We start from the raw sequence: 20,577 nt of genomic DNA, 5'->3' as shown, positions 1-20,577 counted from the left end.
GCTTTCACTTCTTTTATCTTTCACTAGAATAGAGAAGCTGAAATTCTGTAAACTCCACGTAGAGGTAAATAAAGCTTTCTGTGTCTGTTTTGGAAAAAAACATTTGGCAAAGTTTATTAAGCAACAATTTTTATGATTTAAGATGTTGCTCTGATTACATCAGGCTTTTTTTGATTTACTTTACATAATACAACAGTAAGTTTTGACCAAGTAATCTGATTGGACAAGAGGCATTCCATGAGTGGTGATCATAGAGTACAACAGCACTGTGACTAAACTGCGGCATCACACCCTCATGTGATATTGCTTAATGGACAGTTTAACCTTACATTAAAAAATTAAGCCAAAGGTTAAAGAGTTTATTTCCTCTTTGGTGGTTTAACTGATTTCAACTTGTAAAAATTCCCTTAACATTAAGAAAATGTTTGTCGTCTTTCAGCATGCCATAAGTGTCTGTCCTCTCATCAGAAAGCAGATCAGTATTTGATAAATATTGTGTAAAATAATGTACATTGCAGTTACATTTATATTGGCAACCAAAAAAATAAATCAATTAATCATTCATACTGTACATTCATGAACACATTTTGATAGAAAGTATATTCCTGAGTTTTGTTCTATTTTTGGCTTTAACCTCTCCCCTTTAAGTGCAATTAGTTAGTGGTCTCTTTAAGGCAGTCCAGTGTGGGCTAAATAATGTCACAGTTTGTAGGATTATTCAGGGAACTCTGAAACAATGGAGACCCTACTGGGAGGATCCACACGGTACAGCCCCAAACCCAGGCACACCGGCTCGGTCAGTTTCGCCTTGAACTCATGCAGATGTTTGATCGAGGACTCAATAGCACTGAATGTGATGTTGCCTTTCTCGATATTAACCATCACTGCTATCCGGCTGCTCTGCAACGTTCCAGACACGACAGTTTTTTCTCCATTATGATAGGCAAATAGCTTTCCTTTGCCATTGTGCGTAAGGCTCCAGGACTTGGCGTTGTTTCCGAAGGCACTGTTTTGCTTGTTCTTGCGTAGGATGCTCTTGTAGGACACGGCGATGTCCCAGTATCCCTCAGCCTCCACCTCCCAGATGTGGGCACCAGTGGAGAAGCAGCGGGTGGAGAGGACCTGCGGGGCCACGTCAAAGCGTCTTGTACTGTTGGGATAGTTCAGCTTGGTTTTCACTCTCTCTGCTGTTCTGAGGTCAGTGGAGACTCCAAGGAAAGGACTGGCTGTGTTCAGATCCAGCAAGAGGACTCCTGAGAAACCAACAGACCGTTGAAGTTTACAGAAACATGTTATTGCTTTAAAGTGGTTTCTAGCTTCCTGAATTCAAAGGTACTCTGTAATAGCTGTGGTATATGTGCATTAGACTCCCCTGACGTCTTGCATGTGACTTTTTTAATTGTGTCTGTCCATAAATATTTGGTTCCTTACATTTTAATGTAACAAATAGTTCCCTTTAAACTAGATCTACTACTTCAGAGAGTATGATTATTTGCATTAGACTGTAAGATATGAAATGTTAAGGTCTAACTTCTAAAAGAGTAAATAACATTCCTTTGCAAATAAAAGTTACGAATAAGCTCAGGTATTTACACTTTCGGGGTTATTCTGCTGCAGGCTGACCTGGTCTGGTATGACCATTAGCTTATGGTGGCTAAGGTTAGCTCATCTAAGACAGATATGGCTCTGTAGCAATTATCATCCATCCACTTTGTGGACTTTGTGTGGCTAATTTTTCACTTGTTCCACAGTTAAATTACGTTTCTACCTTCATCACTGTGTAACTGTATTTTGTGTCACTGGTAAGCAAAACTTTCATGGTCCCATTTTAAACCAAGTCTCTGTTTATGCATAACATATTTGTGTGGTTTCCTTCATATCTAATATTTAATGTACAATAATGTACAATTTACAATTGACTCTGGACAAAATGATACATACATACAAACAATTCTTAGTTATGATTTTCTTTTCATGTCAACACCATTTTTTTTGTTTAACAAAACTAGACAGGCAAAAATTGAGTACTTAGAAATTGCGATACAGTGGAAGTGTGAACACTTTGTCCAGGTTGTCTTTCAATGCTTGTAGGCCAGGGCAGTTCTGGGGGGGGCAAGAGGGGCCAGTGCCCCTGTAACACTGAGCTTGGACCCTGGTCTACAACCGCCATTGGGTGCACCCTTAAGGGCCCGATCAGACAGAACGCGTTTAAACAGCTGGAGGCGCCTTTTTTGTTATTGTTTCTAATGAGAGGGCTGCTTTTTGCGCGCTGCTGTTGTGTTGCAGATTATCTCACGTTTTTCCACTCTGTGCAGGCAAAAAAGGCAGTGCGGTTCCCCTCGCGTTCTACAGCTTGCACAACGTGTTCTGTCTGATCGGGCCCTTAGTCATGTTATAAAGTTGTCAATAAAGCAGAGCAAAACAACGTAATAATGGTGTACAGGCTGATGTACAAAGTTAAGGTCTAACAAGAGATGCAAAAGATAAGTTTGATGTGAGATGAATCTAAACACAGAGCGGTAAGTGCAGCAGAGCCCAGGCAGCCAGAAAACAAATAAGCCCCTTTAGTAACAGAAACAATGCAAATGATCAGAAACAATTTTTACATTAGAATAGCCCAGGCATGTTCAATGCTTTAATGACATCCAAATGACTTCATGAGAGCATCACTCTGACAGTAAGTTTTAGCATCTCAACCAGGCTATTCAATGCACTCCAACACACCCACACACACACTGTAGTCCTCTCTGAACGCCTTTAATCTACATTTCCTTTGTCACGCCATGTCTCAACAGATCGGCCTGTACCTGCTTCTTCTGTCTCTGGATGTTTGTGGCTCTTCATCTGACGATCAACCAAGAGTTCTTTGTAGAGATGAAAAAAAACAATTATGAAAAAATTATTTGAAAAAAATGCAACAATGGACAGGTTATAATAACAAAATCAAAACAAGTTTGGGTGCTCATAAGCCTTTTTAAACTACAAAAAAGTGTGCAAACTTGGATGAACGATACTGGATATCCGATATTGTCCAACCCTTTTTGCCGATTTCGATACCGATATATTAGGCACAGGTTTTTTTCCACCTAATTGCAGAGAACATAAAGTCTCCCCTGTAGTGGAATTGATATCATGCCTACTCTTATTGTAGAGGCCCACTGGCAGATGCAGAAATAACATAATACAGTGCTTTTTATAATATAAGAAAACTACTTAAACTTAGGTTAGGTACAAAATGCCATATTTAATTGTATAACATTTTCTTTCAAATGAAACTGTAATATTCATACAACTTAGACATGATGCTCTCCCTGAGACTATCCTGACAGTAGCCACAGCAAATTTTACCTACTGCACAGAACAAATACATAAAATGAAATCAACTTTGCTCTCCATTTTGGAAACTGAAAAACTGCCATACTGCAGACATCTTGCACCCTTCTTCACGCTTGATTGAAGGTGTGTGGTGCAGGCAGTGCGCATGCACACTCTCGCCGAGTAAAAGTTCTAGCATTACGTCAAGCTTTTTTAGGGATCATCGAGCATGTAAACATAATTAAAGCGGTGTTTTATCCACAGAAAATATCATCAGTAAATATTGGCAGGAAAATGACATATCTGTAGATGCTGATATGTCATATCGTGCATCCCTACTTATTAATGTGGAGCATAGGCGACTAACATTAGGCTATCAAAAGAAATAGTGGGACAGTTTTGGATCTATATGCCTTTACTCACGTTCTTTCCAAGAGTGCATAAGTAAGTAATAATAACATAAATGAGACAGATGATAACTCTCTCACATCATGTACGATACTGTTCAAATGAATCTGCAGCCAGCAAGTGGTTAATTTTACTAATAGCTAGCCTGACAACCACCTAGTTGTACCTGATGAAGAGATAGTAACCACAAGACAAAGACTACATGTGTTATCATGGCTCATCATTAACTCCTATGTTGTTGAATTTCCAGTTTTTGTTGTCGTCATGCTAACAGGCAGCAGTAGGGGAAGTCTGAAGTCTGCGTTCTTACCAGCAAAGGAGGAATATATGTGATGCACACGGTTATGCTGCTTGTCCAGTGCTTCAGTCAGCGCCTGGTTCTCCACAGAGTAGTTGTAGGCTGGAAACAAAGACAGACATCAGTGAGAGGAGGTCGCAAATATAAGACAAAACTGCTACGAGGGAGTCTTGTTCTCTCACCATAATACAGAACAATGAACCACAGAAAGAGCAGCACCACAGTGACACTGTTGAGGGGCGAGGCGGCAGCTTTACCTTTCTGTTTCCGTCCAGAGAGAAAATATGTGTTAAATCTGAAACACTGTTGAAAATAAACTAAAAAACACACACATGCAGAATGTAATTAGCTGAGCTTACCTCTCCTTCGACGTCTTTTTGCAGTTTTTTTACCAAATCAGTGGATTCTTTTATTTGCTCCCCGAGCATTTTGAAGTGCTGGTCCATGTAGTCCTGTAGAATGCACACATGGAGTTATACCTTAAACCCCTCAACGTCCAGTTTTCCCTACAGTAGATTTGAGTTGAAAGACACTGACAGTATCAGGACACATTTCACCGAACAACACATAATAATGAAGCTTTTAGATTGTACATTCAGATCCAAAACAATCACTCCCTCAAACACTTTCTGCTCTACTTCACGTAGGAACGTAACACTAGATCAATTTCACATTCACTTATTCCAGTACAGTTTTATGAAAACACATTTTCCAAATAGAATAAAATCTGGCATTAGATCCCAAATGACATGACAGCAATAATATATTACACATTTCAAAAAGGAAAAAAAATATATCTATACTTAATTATATACTATATATGCAACCACTGTGTAGTGTCTGTCTTTTATTTTGTGTTGTATAACCTGCTGGTAGCCAGTCTTAAGTGAGTCACACATTTAATATCTTCCTGTATAATAATAATAATGATAAGATGACATAATAAATATGTCCTGTATCAGCCTTTTGCTGCTCCTAAGTTAATAAGTAAACTGTGTGTTAAAGACTTTAGAAATCTCAGGGACCAGAAAATCCAGTTTGTCCGCAGCATATTCAGCAACAGGAATTCCCCCACCGCTTACAAGAAACTGTTGCTATCTCACTATCATGTTATTGAAAACTCACAGTCAGCTGTCTCCGCAGGACCGTGGAGGCCTCACTGGCATGGTTCAGCTTTTTGCTCTCCAGGGCGCACAAGTTGCAGATGTAGCGTCTGGACGTGTTGCAGTAGTACCTCAGCACCTCGTCCTCGTGCTGCGGGCATTTCCTCTCCTGAAGGTCACCCAGAGGACTGACCAAGGGGTGGCCTGTGAACACCGGCAGCTCCAGGTGGTCCTTGACGTGCTCCTCGCACAGTGACACCTCACACTTCAGACATGTTTTCTTGGCCACAGTTTTTCTGTCTGTGCAGCAGTCACAGTACACAGTTTTTGTCTGCTGGTTCTGCTCACAAAAAATAGGATATTGAGATGTGGGGAAAAGGTGTGTTAGACGTTGGTCCATTTGAGGATTTGTTTTTATATCACACAACATTTAGTCTATTCTCTACATCTTTACATTTCATGATTAAAGAGATTTTACGTGTAAAAATGCTGAAAAGGGTTCTTTACCGTCCTCCTGCTGATCACCCTGAAGTCCTCTGCGATGCTGGCCAGTGCGTAGCTCCTCTGCACCCCCACAACCTGTCCAAAAAATCCCCTACAGTCTGGGCAACGGAATGGAATATCGGAGGAGTGATCCACCATGTTTTCCAGACAGCCCATACACATGCTGTGGCCACAGGGCAGCTGCCGAGGATCCTTAAAGATATCCCGGCACACTGGGCATGTCAGCAACTCTCCAAGCTTTGTTTTATCTGTGTCATCCATTCTTGATTCCATGTCTTCAAAGAGTGCCAATGAGAAAAGAGACGATAGGAAGGAGTTAACTGCAGAGTTTGAACAGTACTCAGCTGCTGCATTTGTAAACAAGTACTGATTTGTTTGTCTTGAATGAGCCTTACCACAAGATCATGAGGTCTTCTCAGTGAAGTTATTCCTACAGGTTAGTAAAGCCCTCGGTATTGCCCTTCTTCTGTCTTATACACTGACATCGCTGAAAGTGAAAGCGAGTTGGTTTGTACTTCCTGGTGGGCGGGGTCTAAGTGGAGGAGGATCCAGACTTACTTCTAAATGTAATCAAAATATCATCATCTGCTATGGCAAAATAAGATAACAACTGTTAAAAGTGACCGACTTTCTGATTCATAGGCCTACAGAGAGTGATGAAATAAACACGTTTGTGGACTAATGTTTTTAACCAGTTTTAAAAAGTTGTGAAGTTCACTGAATCCGCAGAGGGAAATGTGGACAAGGCAAAACAGATTAAATTGTTAACATTATAAATGCGCCTGATAATTCATGCTCTATTTATGAAAGCTGGCTGTCAGGGTTAAACTAAACGACCCAGAGCTATTAATGTTATAGGCCTTTTTCACAGCGGACATTTTCATACCCAACAGGAGGAAAAGCACAGGTGTTTATAGTAGCATTAATGATGGCTTATTCCATTTAGCTCCATTTAGCTCAATTTCATAGCCCTGGTTGTGTGCATGCTGACTGCCTGTCATCGCGTTCTCAGACACCTGAATATAACAGAAGCATTGTTAAAGTTATTATTAACGCCTGTGCTTTTCCTCCTTTTGAATGTCCGCTGTGAATTAATAAGCCCATTAGTGCCACCTGTGGGTTTCCTGCTGGTCAGATCAGCAAAATGAACCGAAAGCGCCTTTGTGTGGATGAAGATGTGTAGGAGCTCCACAACTATTTTCAACTGTGAATAATGTAATGTAATTCAGCACATATACTTTGATTGAACCAGAGTTTATTAACGGTTTTATAACTGTATAAATAACCGTTATTCTCCGAACTTAAAGCTGAAACATTCCAAACCGTTAACGTTGACAAAATTAGCGTCAGAAGTCGCTCTCGAGCTGCCCGACATTAAATGTTGTTTTTTTTAATGTTTTATATCCATAGGAATTTAAAGTTTATAAATCAGCTAGGCATATAATAACATACACCGTGACATAAGTATCAAATTAAAGTGACTCTTGTTTATCTAAGGTGACAAGATCTGCTAAAAACTTATTTAGTATGGCTTACCCTGACGGAGATTAATCAATATGTAGCCTACTATTTAAGTCCAAAACCGCGACACAGTTGTAGTCATTAATACACAATTTAACTACTGTATATATGATATTAAAGCCTCTCTTTCTGTACCCAGATATAACTGACTATCTCCAAGGCAACATCACACTTCCTGTTCATATCACCCAAAGCATGATGGGAAGACAGAAACAGAAGTACAGTATAAGTTTTCGTTAACTATTTTTAATGAGGTGCTTTAGAGAGACTACTTTTCTTCCACAGGGAATGTAGTGTGTTTGAGGTTTACAAAATAAAACAACTAAACTATGTTTGTTAGAAATAATATTTTTTAATCACACACAACAAAAACCAGGCATCAGAATGTAAAAGAACTAAAAGAGACATTTGTCAATGTAGCGTATCTGAATAAAGGAGTATAAAATAATTTTAGAATGATATTTAAAAAGAGGCAAGAGACATCAGATTTGTTTCCCCATACAAATAACAAAAGGATTGCTATTCCAATATGTAACATTTTATCCAGATTTAGTAATAAAGTCAGCCTGATAGTTTTAGACATCAAGGTTATAAAAGTAAAGAATTTGTTATACATTCAATAATCACAACATGAGTACAAAACACTTTTTCTTTTACAAGAGACATGTATGTAAAAAAAAGCTTGGTATAAAAAGAACAAAGATAAAAAAACATGCATCAGTAGAAGTATTTTATACATAACTTTGACACAGAAATGTGTGGCAGGTAGTGTCTGTATATTGTTCAAACAATCACCATATTAGTCTGTCTGTATCCACGAAAGCATTTTATTTTAATGAAGCTTAAATGCATTTACAAGACACAACAAGCTGCCAGGAAGAGGAGTGCTTCCACACCTATGTAGTATAACTGGTTAAGTAAGCCAGGTGGAGGAGACTCCTTACAGACTGATGTTCTAATGCTATAACGTGTTGAGTTGTTGTAAAACTGTTGCATACTGTTCCAGGCCAAGTATGCATCAATGTGCGTAAGAAGCACAAAAAAAAAGAGAAATAAGACTAAACCATGAGTGGAACTATATGAAAAATGTCCCTATCATACTTAAACCCATCTATTATGTTTGTAAATAACCTTTCTGGAATGACTAAGTGATATTGAGTGTCAGGATTTTGGATCATTTCTGTTTCCCTCAAAGCTCTAGCTTTGCTCATCTTAACTTTACACCCTACAACAGCGATTCAGTGTTTTCTGTCTGAGGTAGAAAATGGTGCAAAACCACAGCACGCCCCTTTTTTTCAAAGCTACAAGCCAGCGATCGTCCTGAAAGAGGGAACAAAGGCCACATCGCACTGGTGTTTCTCAAGGTTCTTCGAGATCCTGAACATCTTTCCACAGGTGATGCAGCTGAAGGGTTTCTCTCCAGTGTGAAACCTCAGGTGTGCTTTCAGATTGTCTCGTAGACGGAAGCTTTTGTTGCACTGCGTGCAGGTGTGCGGCCTGTCCCCTGTGTGGAACCTCAAGTGGCGGCGGAGGCTCTTCCTCAGTGCAAACGTCTTTGAGCACACCGAACATGGGTATGGTTTTTCTCCGGTGTGAAAGCGCTCATGCCGACGGAGAATCTTCCGCCGCTTGAACGTCTTCTTACAGATGCTACAAGCGTATCCATCCCGAGAGTGGGTGACGACCTTTTGTAGCTGCCAGATGCCGTTTCCACAGGAGGTGAAGCAGCAGAGACGATGGCCTGTGTGGAGACCTTGGTGGCGGCGGAGGTCTTTAGGCAGAGGCCAGCCAGTTTTGTGGCAAGCATCATGACCTTTAGCTAAATCATCCGGAAGCTTCATTGTTGACTCAGTCAGTGTGAGCATGTCCACTAGTTGAACCGCGCAGGGACGCATCAGCTTTTGGTCCAGAGAAGTCTGTTTCAGTTTCAGGCTGAGGTTGCTCTTGGTCTCCTTTGTCGTGTGGATCTTTTCCCAAACCTTAGCGGGAGCCGGAGTCACGGCTCCATCAGACGGGGACGGGCTGTAGGCGGTGCCCTTTGCGGTGCTGACGCAGGCTGGCTGAGGCTCGGCTTGGACCGGTGTCTCTGAGCTGTCAGGTTTGGGAGCTGGAGACTCTGGTTTGAGGATCAGCGGGCAAACAAACTTCACCTTCTCACCAGAAATGACGTCACTGGTGTCTGGTCGGATGATCAGAGGCTTCTGTTTAGTTGGAGTAGATCCATGTTTTAATGTCTTTGTCCTTGTCCCTGCAGAGGCTGAAAAGATTAATCACACATGTTAGATTGGCATCAGAGTAAAATAAAGAGGCATTGAAGCTCAATGGTTTAAGGTCTTCTCTCTTAAGCTTGAGAACAAATTTAACTCTTATGTAAAGTCAGCTGCAAAAATAAGCTGTTTAAGCTTAAATTCTAGGATAATCTCATCATTTTATTTGAAAAATATATCAATACAGAGAAACATTTAATCAATCTACATACTTTACAGTTAGCTTAGGCAGTGTGGTTTCACCTTGCCTGAATTACTCTATGGTAAAAAAATATGTATACGTCACTAACAGGTGCAGAGTTTAATATTCATCAGAAAAAGTCTCAAGAATTTGCTTTAAAAAAGGGGCAGGGATGTGGAGAGATACACAAGTTTGTGTGTGTTGTAGTACCCCACAGCTGCCACTAGGTGTTAGTAAAAACATATTCAATGGCTTCTGTTTATATGGCCAAAGGTCCTTTTTGTAAAGTGCATAGAGTCTTTCCTAGCATGCACTGTGACACTTAACAGTTTAAGATATGTTATGTTCATGGCTGTTTTTGTCTTCAACAGCACCATGCACATTTAAGGAAAAAAGCATCACACAAATATAACAAGATCATCCTCATATCTCTTATTGCTGTTGATGGCAGTATGACAAATATTACATACTCAACTCTTGAAATTAGAAACCCAACAAGCACACACAAATTGGACGTATCATCTTTACAGTGTTAATTTGTTCGTTAAGTATTTGTTTCTAGCAGAAAAAAATAAGGAATTGAATCCATGGAATATATTTACATTTAAAAAGCAGATTTTAGACTTAAGTTAGTTAATGAAATGACAAAAAACACACACACACAAAAAACACTGGTTCTATAAATGTCTCACATCCCTTCACGACATTCAATCGAGGCGATGTTCAATAAGCTAATTAACAAGCACTGGAACTGTATTTTGTTACGGTTTACTCTAGCATGTAGTAGGTCTTTGTTTTTTTCTACAGCCAGTTGTTTCTGTTTACTGTATTGCACTGTGCAGTTTTACCAATGAAGAGAATAATAAAATGATATGCCTCATATTAAGTGCAAATCTAAGCATTGTTTTGCTTTAACAAGTGGGATGTGAAACCTTTAAATCAGCATCTGACGAGCTTTCACTTTCACACAAACTTGCAGTTAGAGCCAAACAGTGTGTCAGAGATTTTATCTCAATGTCCTGGTGCTTTTTCTTACCATTCAAAGCAACCTCTGTTTGAAGATCACTTTCAGCTGGAGACTCTGCTTCAAACTTGCTTAGCTGCGCCATATCCACGTTCTCCACTACAGTCTGATAAGAGGAGCAACATAACAAACTTAAGCATGTCTGCAGTACAGTCTGTGTCATGAGAACAACCTTGATACTAGACACTCCATAAAAAACACAAACATGATAAGGTGTTCTCCTGAACAACAGGCTCGGCTGAGATGATGTGCTAATGTACAAGTCACAAAGCTGCTCACAGTTTCTTTTCCTCCCCATTACACGGCTGATTAATACCCCTGTAAATCCTCACTGACCTGTTCCTTCAGAGAGGACACCTCGGGGTCAACTTGTCCATTATCTTCAGCCAGGAGGATTTCTGAAGGAATGAGGCACTCTTCCACCACCACCTCCTCCTCCCTGAACTCCCGTAAACAATCACCATCTGAGAGGAGAGGGGGGCCTGTGGAGAAGAGGGGGAGGGGTTAAGACAGAGGGACACATTCCTTTACGTTGAGTTTGCAGAGGGGGACACCCTGCAGGACTTCAGTGCGACGATACAAACTAACACAATGTGTGCCTGAGCTAAACGCAAATTTATATCAGGATAAATGTTCGATGAATGCATAGAAAATGTGCAAAACTATATTTCAGATTTCATGCAGTTTCAGTCTTAAGTAGCACCTAGTCTGCACTCCACTCATGCATGCATCTCTGCTCCCTAGCCATAGACGTAAACAGGAAGTCGGAGCATTTAAATCTCGAAAGACACAAACCGTAAAACTGCAAAGGATGAAATGTGTCATCGTCCACTTGTACTCCAATGCTGCGTTTTGTTTCTCCAGTCGGTAAACTATCCGGTGTCTTCAGGGTTTCATTTTCCTTTCTGTCCTCAGTGCGGCCCACTTCCAAATCCAGCGCCGAGGCTCGATACCTGCTCTCGAACAGTTTGGTTAACTCCACCGTGGCCGCTTTGACCAGCGCTCCGAGCACCGACTCCACCTGCGCGTGGAGGTTCACTCCGCCAGCAGACATCTTTGCTGCTCCGGCTGTGCAGACGCTTGAGCTTGTACACAAAAAAATCCGAGTTGAATGGCCGTTAAAATTTAGCAAAGATCTTTATTTACCATCGCCAGCCACATGGCTTGCAGGAAGAAGGGGCGTGTCTCGTGCTGGCGCAGGCGCGTTAAACACACAGGGGTGGCGGACACGGGAGGGGCGGAACTAAAAGATTAAAGAGCCGACAGAGCACAGTGCTTTTCTAAAGAAAAACAACAGCATGTTTCATACTGCATTAAAAAGCACATGCAAATACATAAGCAAATTAAAAATATCTTTATCCATTTCACAACACTTACACAGAATTAACAAATGGAACTGCAATTACAGACAACACATCTAAATACCACAACACAACTATATCTATGGAAGACATTTAAACTTCTCAAGTGGTTACATGTGTGTCCATGTTGGGGAAAACTGCACAAACATTACTTTAAAAAAAAAAAAAAAAAGCCTTTTTATTTCCAAAGACTTTTTTCCCTTTGCATCAGTTCCTCTTGTGGCTGGTTGAATGTTAAAATGTAAAATTGAATTTGTGCATCACTGATAACTGGTTTGCAAGGTAAATTAGCAGAGCATTAGCAATGAGCAGCAAAAAGAAAAATGCAGCAAATAGAAGCAAATAGAGCGTTTTTCTATTTGCTGCTTGTTTTCTAAAATTTCTAAATGCTGCGCATGTGTTGTCAAATTGACGAAGATGTTTTCTTAATTTGCTTGTGTTTTGTGTATTTGCATGTGTTTTCTTAAGTTGCTGTGCGTTGAGCTCTCAGGGCCACCGTAAATTATGACTCAATAATTTAATCATCATCATCATCATCATCAGGACCGATTTCACCTGACAGAGCATCCTCAATCCAGTCCTCCAGTTCATCTACAGTTGGCAGGTCTTCACCATCATCCATGTCCAACCACACACTGTCAGCCTGCAGAGCAAAGAAGAACCAATGAAACAAGAGTTATGTATGTAATGAAGGTTCTATGAACTCGGATGATCATCCAAGACCGTATGTTAAACCTTTATATAAATGTATATAATATATATATAATAGAACTCAGACAATGTGTCCATGTACTGTCTCAGAGCCCAAACAGGACAAGATAGTCTGCCATTAGTTCCCCCGCCCATGGGACGAAAAATGACAAGCTAGTAGGCTGATTGACGTTAAATGGCAACAGCAATCGTTCTAGACAGCCAGCTTAGGTCAGTTCAGTTCAGGGGCTCAAACAATGGAGAACATAAAGTATCCAGGACGGCAAATCTCTTAAAGGGACCTGTACAACATGTGGGGGACACTACCAGAGAGCAGCGATCTGAAAAAGCCCCAAAAGGGGATGTGACCCCACGATATGTTTTTCCACCAAAACATGTTACTAGAAAAAAGCAATATACACCTCAATGGTGCAGACAACGAGACCCTAATCCAGCAACATGTGCCATGCAGTTTTGGCACATAGCTATCATCTGGGTCCACATGTTGATCCTGCACCAACTGTATAAGACTGTTCACCTGTTGGCATTGAGGATGTTCTAGCTTAAAGTATTGGGTTGGACCACAGCTTGACTGCAAGAACTGGGTAGCAAGCGTGGTCTTTTGGGGCAGAATGCGCCCCCCATCTGAAAGATCCTCAGTGGGAAAGGCCAAGGCTCTCCATTGAGACAAAACAGTCACCGGAAACCATCCCCTCCCTGGCCATTATGGGGCTGCCAGTAACACTGCAGAGGATACCAGCGCATCCTGCCAGAGTAGGGCGAACCACAGTGGACAGAATGTGGATGTTCCCTACAGGAAACAGGTGGACTTCTGCCATACCTCTTCCAGATCATATAAATCACCATCAAGTTCAGTCTCCACTTTCCTGGAGGGAGCTTTATCCAGATCTGCAAGTGTTGCAATTGTAGTATCTGACCTGAGATGGGAGTTGCTTACACAAGTGGCTCTGGAATGGTCTACGTAAGCGTAGTAAAATAATGGTATATGCCCCGTCTAAAATGATGTATATGATACTTTTAACATGCACAGTGAGAAGAGGACCACTCCTTATAAGGTGATGTATCAGGCGCCTCTCGGTCTGAAAGAAAAGGGGTCCTCGCCTAATGTAAACAATATGGTAAGGGAAACGTGCACTCACCTCGGTCATCTATAAGTGCATGTTGAACTGTGATTCGAGTGAGACACTGAGAGTGTTCTCCCAGGTGTTCTAGAAGCCTGATCGATGCTGATACTTTGTAATAAACCTACTCTTATGCAAACACGTCGGTGTCAACGGAGGTTCTCTCATCACCTTCGCATCATCGATGTCTGAGAAACAACAAGAGTTTTGGCGAACAAGATTCAGATGTGGTTTCTCCAGCTGCCGACAACTTCGACGCACCTAGTCCCGCAATATTTTGACTTGTCAGGTGAGTGTTTTCTCACTTATATTGGGGCGCTGGTTCGATGAGGCTGTTGTGTTTTTGCGGGTTGGCTGCACTGTAAAAAATCATTTGTGCGGACATGCTGTGATACTCTAAATTGGGGTTTATTGCGTTGTTAAGGACGTAAAATAGGGTAGTTTCGTAGAGTAAAAGAAAGAAAAGAAATAACAGTTGAAGTTAAAAAGTTTAAGCTAAAAGTTGAAGAGAAATAGCGTTGAAATAAAGTGTAGAATAGCCGAACTGGTAACAATAAGTGAGCTAAATAACGATGCAAGATTAATGAAGCCAGGGCCCACATCTTCTTAACGGTAAGACGTGTAAATTAGAAGATGAGTGAAAGTTGGCGTCTTTGGAGGATAGTTTGAGGGGTTTTTGTCTGCCGGCTGTCCCGGGTCTCTGTATGTGTGTGTGTGCTGAGGAATTTTTTTGTTTAAGCTGGGTGTAGGAGGCTGTGTAATGTATTTGCTTATGTGTAACTGATAGAAGAAGAATATACTTCTTATCAAGTAGACATATAAACGTTGTGATTGGTTAAAGGAGATTTAGTAACTCATAAGGAGATTTAGTAACTTGTTAGGAGAGACATGTTCGCCTTGCCACTGCCTTCAGTGTAAAACACCTGTGAGCCTAATAGAGGACGTTTATACATCTGATAAAATATATGAGCCTTTGCTGAGTCTAAGGAGAAGTGGAGAGACCAGTGAGAACATTCTGTTCACACAAGCACAGGTAAAAACTACCTATAGGATTAGCAGATTGATTGATTGGTGTGTGGTTTCTCTCTCTCTCTGAATTTGTCTGTTCAAAGAGCATATAGTCTTATTCAAAATGAAGGAGAAGATAGGTTTAGCTGCGAGAGGATACACTTTGTATTTTGCCTGCTGATTGAGAGGATACTGAGTGGGCTTTTGTGCGCGTTCTTTGTCCCTGACTCTGTGCCCTAATATGCTGGGTTGATTTGGGCCGGATCTCCACGCTCTGATGACCAGTGTAATCTGGAAGTCCTTGCTAAAACTTTGAGAGGCGGAGCCGTTTTGAGCACCAATAAGTTTGCTCTTCCTGATACGGAGAGTGTCAGCTCCCCCTCCCTTCTCTCCTTGTGAGATAGAGAGAAAGAGAGGAATAAGACTTAAGGGGTTATTAGAATGAAAACAGACTAAAATATTTACTCTTTCGATTCCTAAATGGACAATGCCTTGTATAAATAAAATAAGTATGATAATTTAGAAGACATGCAAGTGAAAAGTGAGGAGAGTAATATGATAGATATGATCAATTTGTGCCAGTTAGAAGTTGCTGAAGGTGAGGAAAAAGTTGCCGAAGGTGAGGAAAAAGAAGCTGAAGGTGAGGAAGGCAAGCTGAATGTGTTGGAGAGAAGCTGAAGGTGAGGAAGAGAGAAGAAGAGACAGACAGAGCTTGGCATTCTGCAGTTGTTTGAAAGAGAGGGACAGAAAGTGTTAAAAGGGAAAGTAGTGCAAAAGATATAGAAAAGAGTGTAAAGGAAACAGAAAAGCTAATGCACCCTTCTCACATACAGCCCCAGTAAAGAAGCCTCCAGTAGGTGAAGTTTACCGATGTTTGTCTCCAGCTCCCAGTGATTAGAATTAAGAGATTAAAAATGTACAATTAATTAAAAGATTAAAAGAATTAAAATGTACCCTAGCTCCAAAAGTAAAAGGGAAAACAGACGTATGGACAGCACGGGCGGCCAGAGGTATAGACGGATGCAAATGGGAGATGATAGTCAGAGTGATTTGGATGGGGCCGTTGGTGGATATGACCCAGTAGACGGATGGATGTTAGCTAAAGCGGAGAGAAGAGGAGATAAATCATTGAGGAAATTGGGTCCAGGAAGGGACAACACTGAGAGGGAAAACGGGGACAGTGACAGAGACTCGGAACTCGAGTGTCCTTCAAGTTCTTTTCCCTTAGCATCCAGTGCCGGGGGAGAAGAGGAGAGACGGAGTTTAAGGGAGATTGAGAAAGCTATAGACAGATGCCTTTTGGAGTTGGTTGAAGCTAATAGTCAAGAAAGTCGAGAAGAATTGGAGGATCAATTGCAAGAGCTGGAGAAAGCAAAGAAAGAAATATGGAAGAAAAAGTCTAAAAAGTCAGAATCTTCGGGGTATTTATTATGCCGAAGAAAAGACAAGGGACCTGAAAAGCTGGAGTACAAGCCATGGCAGAATACAGATATGTCAGACATACTTGAAAAGTTACCTACTCTTCAAGATGGAGCACATCCTTGGATTGCAAAGTTGGAAGAGGTTTTGGTGGGAACGCAGCCTGCCATGGGAGATATCAAGAGACTTTTGGCTCGTCTCCTTGGGGTCCCAGCTATGGAAGAGATCCTGCAGAAGGCAGGACTAAATCGATACGTGAGGACAGCAGTAAATGACCCGGAGTTGTTTTCTATAAGTAAAGGTTGGATGTGGGGAGCGCTGATAGATACAGTTCCAACAAACCCTGATAATATTGTCATTGAGCCATTGGGGCTACAGGAAAACCCAAGGGCTTACGTGTCGAGGGTTCATCAGGTGTGGGGAAATGTCACAGGAAATGACCCGGATTTAAACCAAATGGAACAATCCATTTTGCGAGTTAAGTTACAGAAAGGGCTGCCCCTGCCAGTGAGGAGCAAACTGGCAGAGGTGGTTGGCCTGGGAAGCATGACAAAAGGCGTCTACACAGATCATATAGCTCATCAAGTTGAGCTGTATCGTAAAAAAAAGAGCAGGACCAGGAGCCGCTTAGAAAACTTAATCAAATTCAGTTGGTGGATAATAAAAAGAAGGAACAGAAACAGGCTTTGGTTGTGCAGAATCAGACCCGACCAAGTCAACCACCACTACAACCACCGATCCAGTTTCAACCGCCCCAGCTGTCATTCGTGGCCCCTGCTGTTTTCTTTTCGCAACCAGATTTTGGTCAGTCGCAGATATGGAGAGGAAGAGGTCGAGGAAATTTAGGAAGAGGAAGAGGAGGAAATTTTAATTTTCAACAGCCTCCTGAAGCATGTTATAACTGTGGACAGCTAGGTCATTATGCCCGTGACTGTAACATGCTAGGAGGAAGTTTTACCAGAGGAGGTTTCAGAGGAGATTACAACAGAGGAGATTTCAGAGGAGGTTTCAGAGGAGATTTAAGAGGAGGTTTCAGAGGAGGTTTCAGAGGAGATTACAACAGAGGAGGTTTCAGAGGAGGTTTCAGAGGAGATTTAAGAGGAGGTTTCAGAGGAGATTACAACAGAGGAGGTTTCAGAGGAGGTTTCAGAGGAGATTTCAGAGGAGGTTTTAGAGGAGATTACAACAGAGGAGATTTCAGAGGAGGTTTTAGAGGAGATTACAACAGAGGAGGTTTCAGAGGAGGTTTCAGAGGAGATTACAGAGGAGGTTTCAGAGGAGGTTTTAGAGGAGGTTTCAGAGGAGATTTCAGAGGAGGTTTCAGAGGAGATTTCAGAGGAGGTTTCAGAGGAGGTTTCAGAGGACAACCACGACCACCCAGGGGACCGGTGAACCCTTACAGGGGTCCGGAACCAGGGTTATAGGGGTGCCCAGAAAACTCGCAAGGGAGACGTCAGCTGGTAGTGTCATGGCCGGAGCAAGATCCAACAATAGTGGTGAAAGTAAATGATCAACCATTGGAAATGATGGCGGATAGCGGAGCTGCTTTCACCTGTATTCGGCCTGAAGATGCTATACATCTCCCAATGTCTGACCAATTGGTACAGACAATCGAGTTGGAGGGTGTTAAACAGCTGATTCCTCTCACAAAACCAGTTGTGCTCTGCTATAAAAAGAGGAGGATCAAAATACCTATACTGGTGTCAGAACACACGCCCATTGCACTCCTGGGTGGAGATGCTTTGTGCAAACTGAATTTGTTGTTGAAAAAGCGGAAGTAATACCACAGCCTGCGTCCGCACAGCTTGCTGAACTTGTGGGACTGACCGAAGCATGTCTGTTGGCAGAAGGCAAGCGGATGACAATATATACAGATTCTGCATATGTACATAATGTGTGTCACTTGTTTGTAAGAAAACAGATTCTCCTATACAGCACTATGCTCAGATAATGAATGCAATGATGAAACCTAAAGAAATAGCAACAGCTAAGTGCATGGCACACAAAATGGACACGTCAAGGGTCACACAAGGTAACAAAGCGGCTGACGAGGCTGCAAAAGCAGTAACAGGAGCAGACAGAGTGGGCAAGGTACTTCTGGTCACCCATGAGGTGGACTTACGCTCAGAGATGTGGTCTCAATACAAGAAGCTGCTTCTACGATGGATAAACAATTATGGCGAGACCGAGGTCCCACTCAAGATTTTACCGGTCTGTGGCGAAATCATGAGGGACTGAAGTTATATATCCATAAGTTTTATAAATTAAATGTTTTAAAAGTTAAAGTTTTTATAGTTAATATGTCTTAAAGTTAACGTTTCTATAGTCTAAAGCCTTAAAGTGAAAGTTTTACAGTCAAATGTTTTATAGTTAAGGTTTGACAGTCAAATGTTTTAAAATAAGTTTTTATAATCCAAAGTGTTAAAGCTCTAAAATAGAATTCTAAGCTGAGAAACTCGCTGGGCTCATTATAAAAGCCAGGTGCAGATCAAAGGTTGGGCAGCTGGCCAAGAAAAACAGGTGTCCCCCCGAGCCCCTCCCTTATCTGTTGTACAGTGCATGAGCGTGCCTAATTGGCCGGAGTGAGGAAGAGTCCTGCGGAAAAGTTGGAAATGGGTCGGGCAAAACTGAAAGGAAACAAACTGAGGGCAGAGAGCCAGAGCGAGGGGGGGCGGGGGGGCTCCAACAGGTGGTGATACATGCTGAAGCCCAGCGAGGGAGGGGTTTAGAGTATATAAGACCCGAGCGGCTGACCTGTGGGCAGTCTCATCCGGATGGACTCGGGTTTATTTCTTTGTATTTATACGGGAATAAACTCTTTTCGCATCAGATTCTGCCAGTCTCTAGTGTTTGCTTGTCTGAGTTTTTGAAGACTTTGATTATATTTTTAAGAGTTTTTCAACCATGTTTTATTATCTATTGGAGATTGAAATTAAGTAGCTGACAAGAGGGTTCGGGGAACTTTTTTGCCACAACAGTGGCAGCCCCAGACCTACTAGGTCTGATGATTCAAGAAGCACATGGGTTAGCTCATGTCGCAAGGGGGGAAGTTAGGAGAAAGATCACGAAGGAGTATGGTTTTTGGGCACCATACTTGCTTGAACAAATTGATCATGTCATAGGCAGGTGTACTATCTGTCTAAAAAATAATGTTCGGAGGGGTGTGACGGTTCCTCCTGGTTACATTCCAACTCCAACAGGTCCCATGTGTGAATTGATCATGGATTTTTATTGACATGATAAAACCAGTTGGAGGCAAAAGATATATGCTAGTTGTAGTGGACAGATTTTCACAATGGCCTGAGGCATGTCCAACCAAGCGGAAGGAAGGAAGCGCCAAGTTTTTGTGTCGTGAGGTTATAAGCACATGGGGACTTCCAGATCGCATATCCTCAGATAATGGAAATAAGTTTGTGGATAAAACAGTAAGATTGATTTTACAAAAATTGGGAATTAAACGGCGTCTAGGAGCAGTTTACCATCCGCAAAGCCAAGGTGTTTGTGAAAAAATGAATGGTGTGTTGAAAAACTGCATTGTTAAAATCTGCCAACACGCAGGTCTAAATTGGGTAGAGGCGCTTATGTTAGCATTAATGGTATGTCGTTCGAGTGAGCTCCGTGATTTGCGCATGACACCCCATGAATTGGCTACGGGAAGACGGATGCGGAAGAGGTCAGAGTCTGGCCTTTTTGGAAGACGAAATGCAAGCGTACGTTAGATATATGGCTGCTCTACATAAGAGAATATCTACATACAACCAGGAGACAAGGTGTTGGAAAAATGTGAAAGTATGAGAAAAAAAAAAGAATTTATTACAATATACTGCATTTGATGTTTTTGCAAGATACTGGTTGGTGATTTCTTTCTTCCCAGGACAACATGTGGGAGACCAGTTTGAGGGTGACTGCTTGTCCAGGGATCCCGACAGTCTAAATGGACTCAAACATTCAAACATGGACAGTGAAAATGGACAGAGGACCCTGAACAAGGACTATAACAACGACACACCCTGATTTAAAATACCATTGAGAGTACATTACACGAGAAGATGATGTTGCTGAGTAGCAACAGTCTGATATGTTTGCATGTTTTTCTACACATTTTTACAGTATTGGATGTTGTTTTATTATATTGTAATCTGTGATATTAACAATCCTAGTAACATATAATGCTTGGGTTTAGTTTTTGAGTTTGCTATAACTGCATGAGTAACATATAAGGGTCTATAACAGGGGAATATGAGGAGTGTAAGGTATGGGGTTTTCTTTATTTTGATTGCTTTGAGAATCATGTTTTCTGTTATGATGCAAATACATTGGGACCTCAGGTGTTTTC

The 20,577-nt window shown here is 41.5% G+C and overlaps 2 protein-coding genes across 2 annotated transcripts; both read right to left on the bottom strand.

The window, feature by feature from the left end:
* Window positions 1-107: 107 nt before the first annotated feature.
* Window positions 108-6,111, bottom strand: LOC138611653 (E3 ubiquitin/ISG15 ligase TRIM25-like). Its single transcript, XM_069684832.1, has 8 exons — window positions 6,024-6,111; window positions 5,632-5,903; window positions 5,147-5,464; window positions 4,381-4,473; window positions 4,204-4,282; window positions 4,034-4,123; window positions 2,808-2,864; window positions 108-1,253 (listed from the first exon to the last, which is right to left on the bottom strand). Exons 2-8 carry the CDS (start codon window positions 5,899-5,901, stop codon window positions 715-717), a joined length of 1,446 nt encoding a protein of 481 aa, XP_069540933.1. The 5' UTR covers window positions 5,902-5,903; window positions 6,024-6,111; the 3' UTR covers window positions 108-714.
* A 1,401-nt stretch (window positions 6,112-7,512) lies between these two features.
* On the bottom strand, window positions 7,513-11,753 carry LOC138611651 (uncharacterized). Its single transcript, XM_069684831.1, has 4 exons — window positions 11,417-11,753; window positions 10,958-11,103; window positions 10,634-10,727; window positions 7,513-9,406 (listed from the first exon to the last, which is right to left on the bottom strand). Exons 1-4 carry the CDS (start codon window positions 11,673-11,675, stop codon window positions 8,451-8,453), a joined length of 1,455 nt encoding a protein of 484 aa, XP_069540932.1. The 5' UTR covers window positions 11,676-11,753; the 3' UTR covers window positions 7,513-8,450.
* Between the last annotated feature and the right edge of the window lie 8,824 nt (window positions 11,754-20,577).

Source organism: Semicossyphus pulcher, unplaced genomic scaffold (assembly GCF_022749685.1).
Source record: "Semicossyphus pulcher isolate SPU_LCO1_2020_fin unplaced genomic scaffold, fSemPul1.0.p SCAF_7, whole genome shotgun sequence".
Classification (NCBI taxonomy): Eukaryota; Metazoa; Chordata; class Actinopteri; order Labriformes; family Labridae; genus Semicossyphus; species Semicossyphus pulcher.
This window is presented reverse-complemented; position numbering and strand designations above follow the sequence as displayed.

Excerpts from the sequence above, each read along its gene's own strand:
- LOC138611653 (XM_069684832.1), bottom strand. The coding sequence starts at position 5,901 with ATGGAATCAAGAATGGATGACACAGATAAAACAAAGCTTGGAGAGTTG. Across the intron at positions 4,474-5,146 it reads TCCTGCGGAGACAGCTGACT|GACTACATGGACCAGCACTT; the intron begins GTGAGTTTTCAA and ends TGCATTCTACAG. Across the intron at positions 4,283-4,380 it reads AAAAAGACGTCGAAGGAGAG|AAAGGTAAAGCTGCCGCCTC; the intron begins GTAAGCTCAGCT and ends GGACGGAAACAG.
- LOC138611651 (XM_069684831.1), bottom strand. The coding sequence starts at position 11,675 with ATGTCTGCTGGCGGAGTGAACCTCCACGCGCAGGTGGAGTCGGTGCTC. Across the intron at positions 11,104-11,416 it reads TCATCCTTTGCAGTTTTACG|GCCCCCCTCTCCTCTCAGAT; the intron begins GTTTGTGTCTTT and ends TCTTCTCCACAG. Across the intron at positions 10,728-10,957 it reads TGTCCTCTCTGAAGGAACAG|ACTGTAGTGGAGAACGTGGA; the intron begins GTCAGTGAGGAT and ends TCCTCTTATCAG.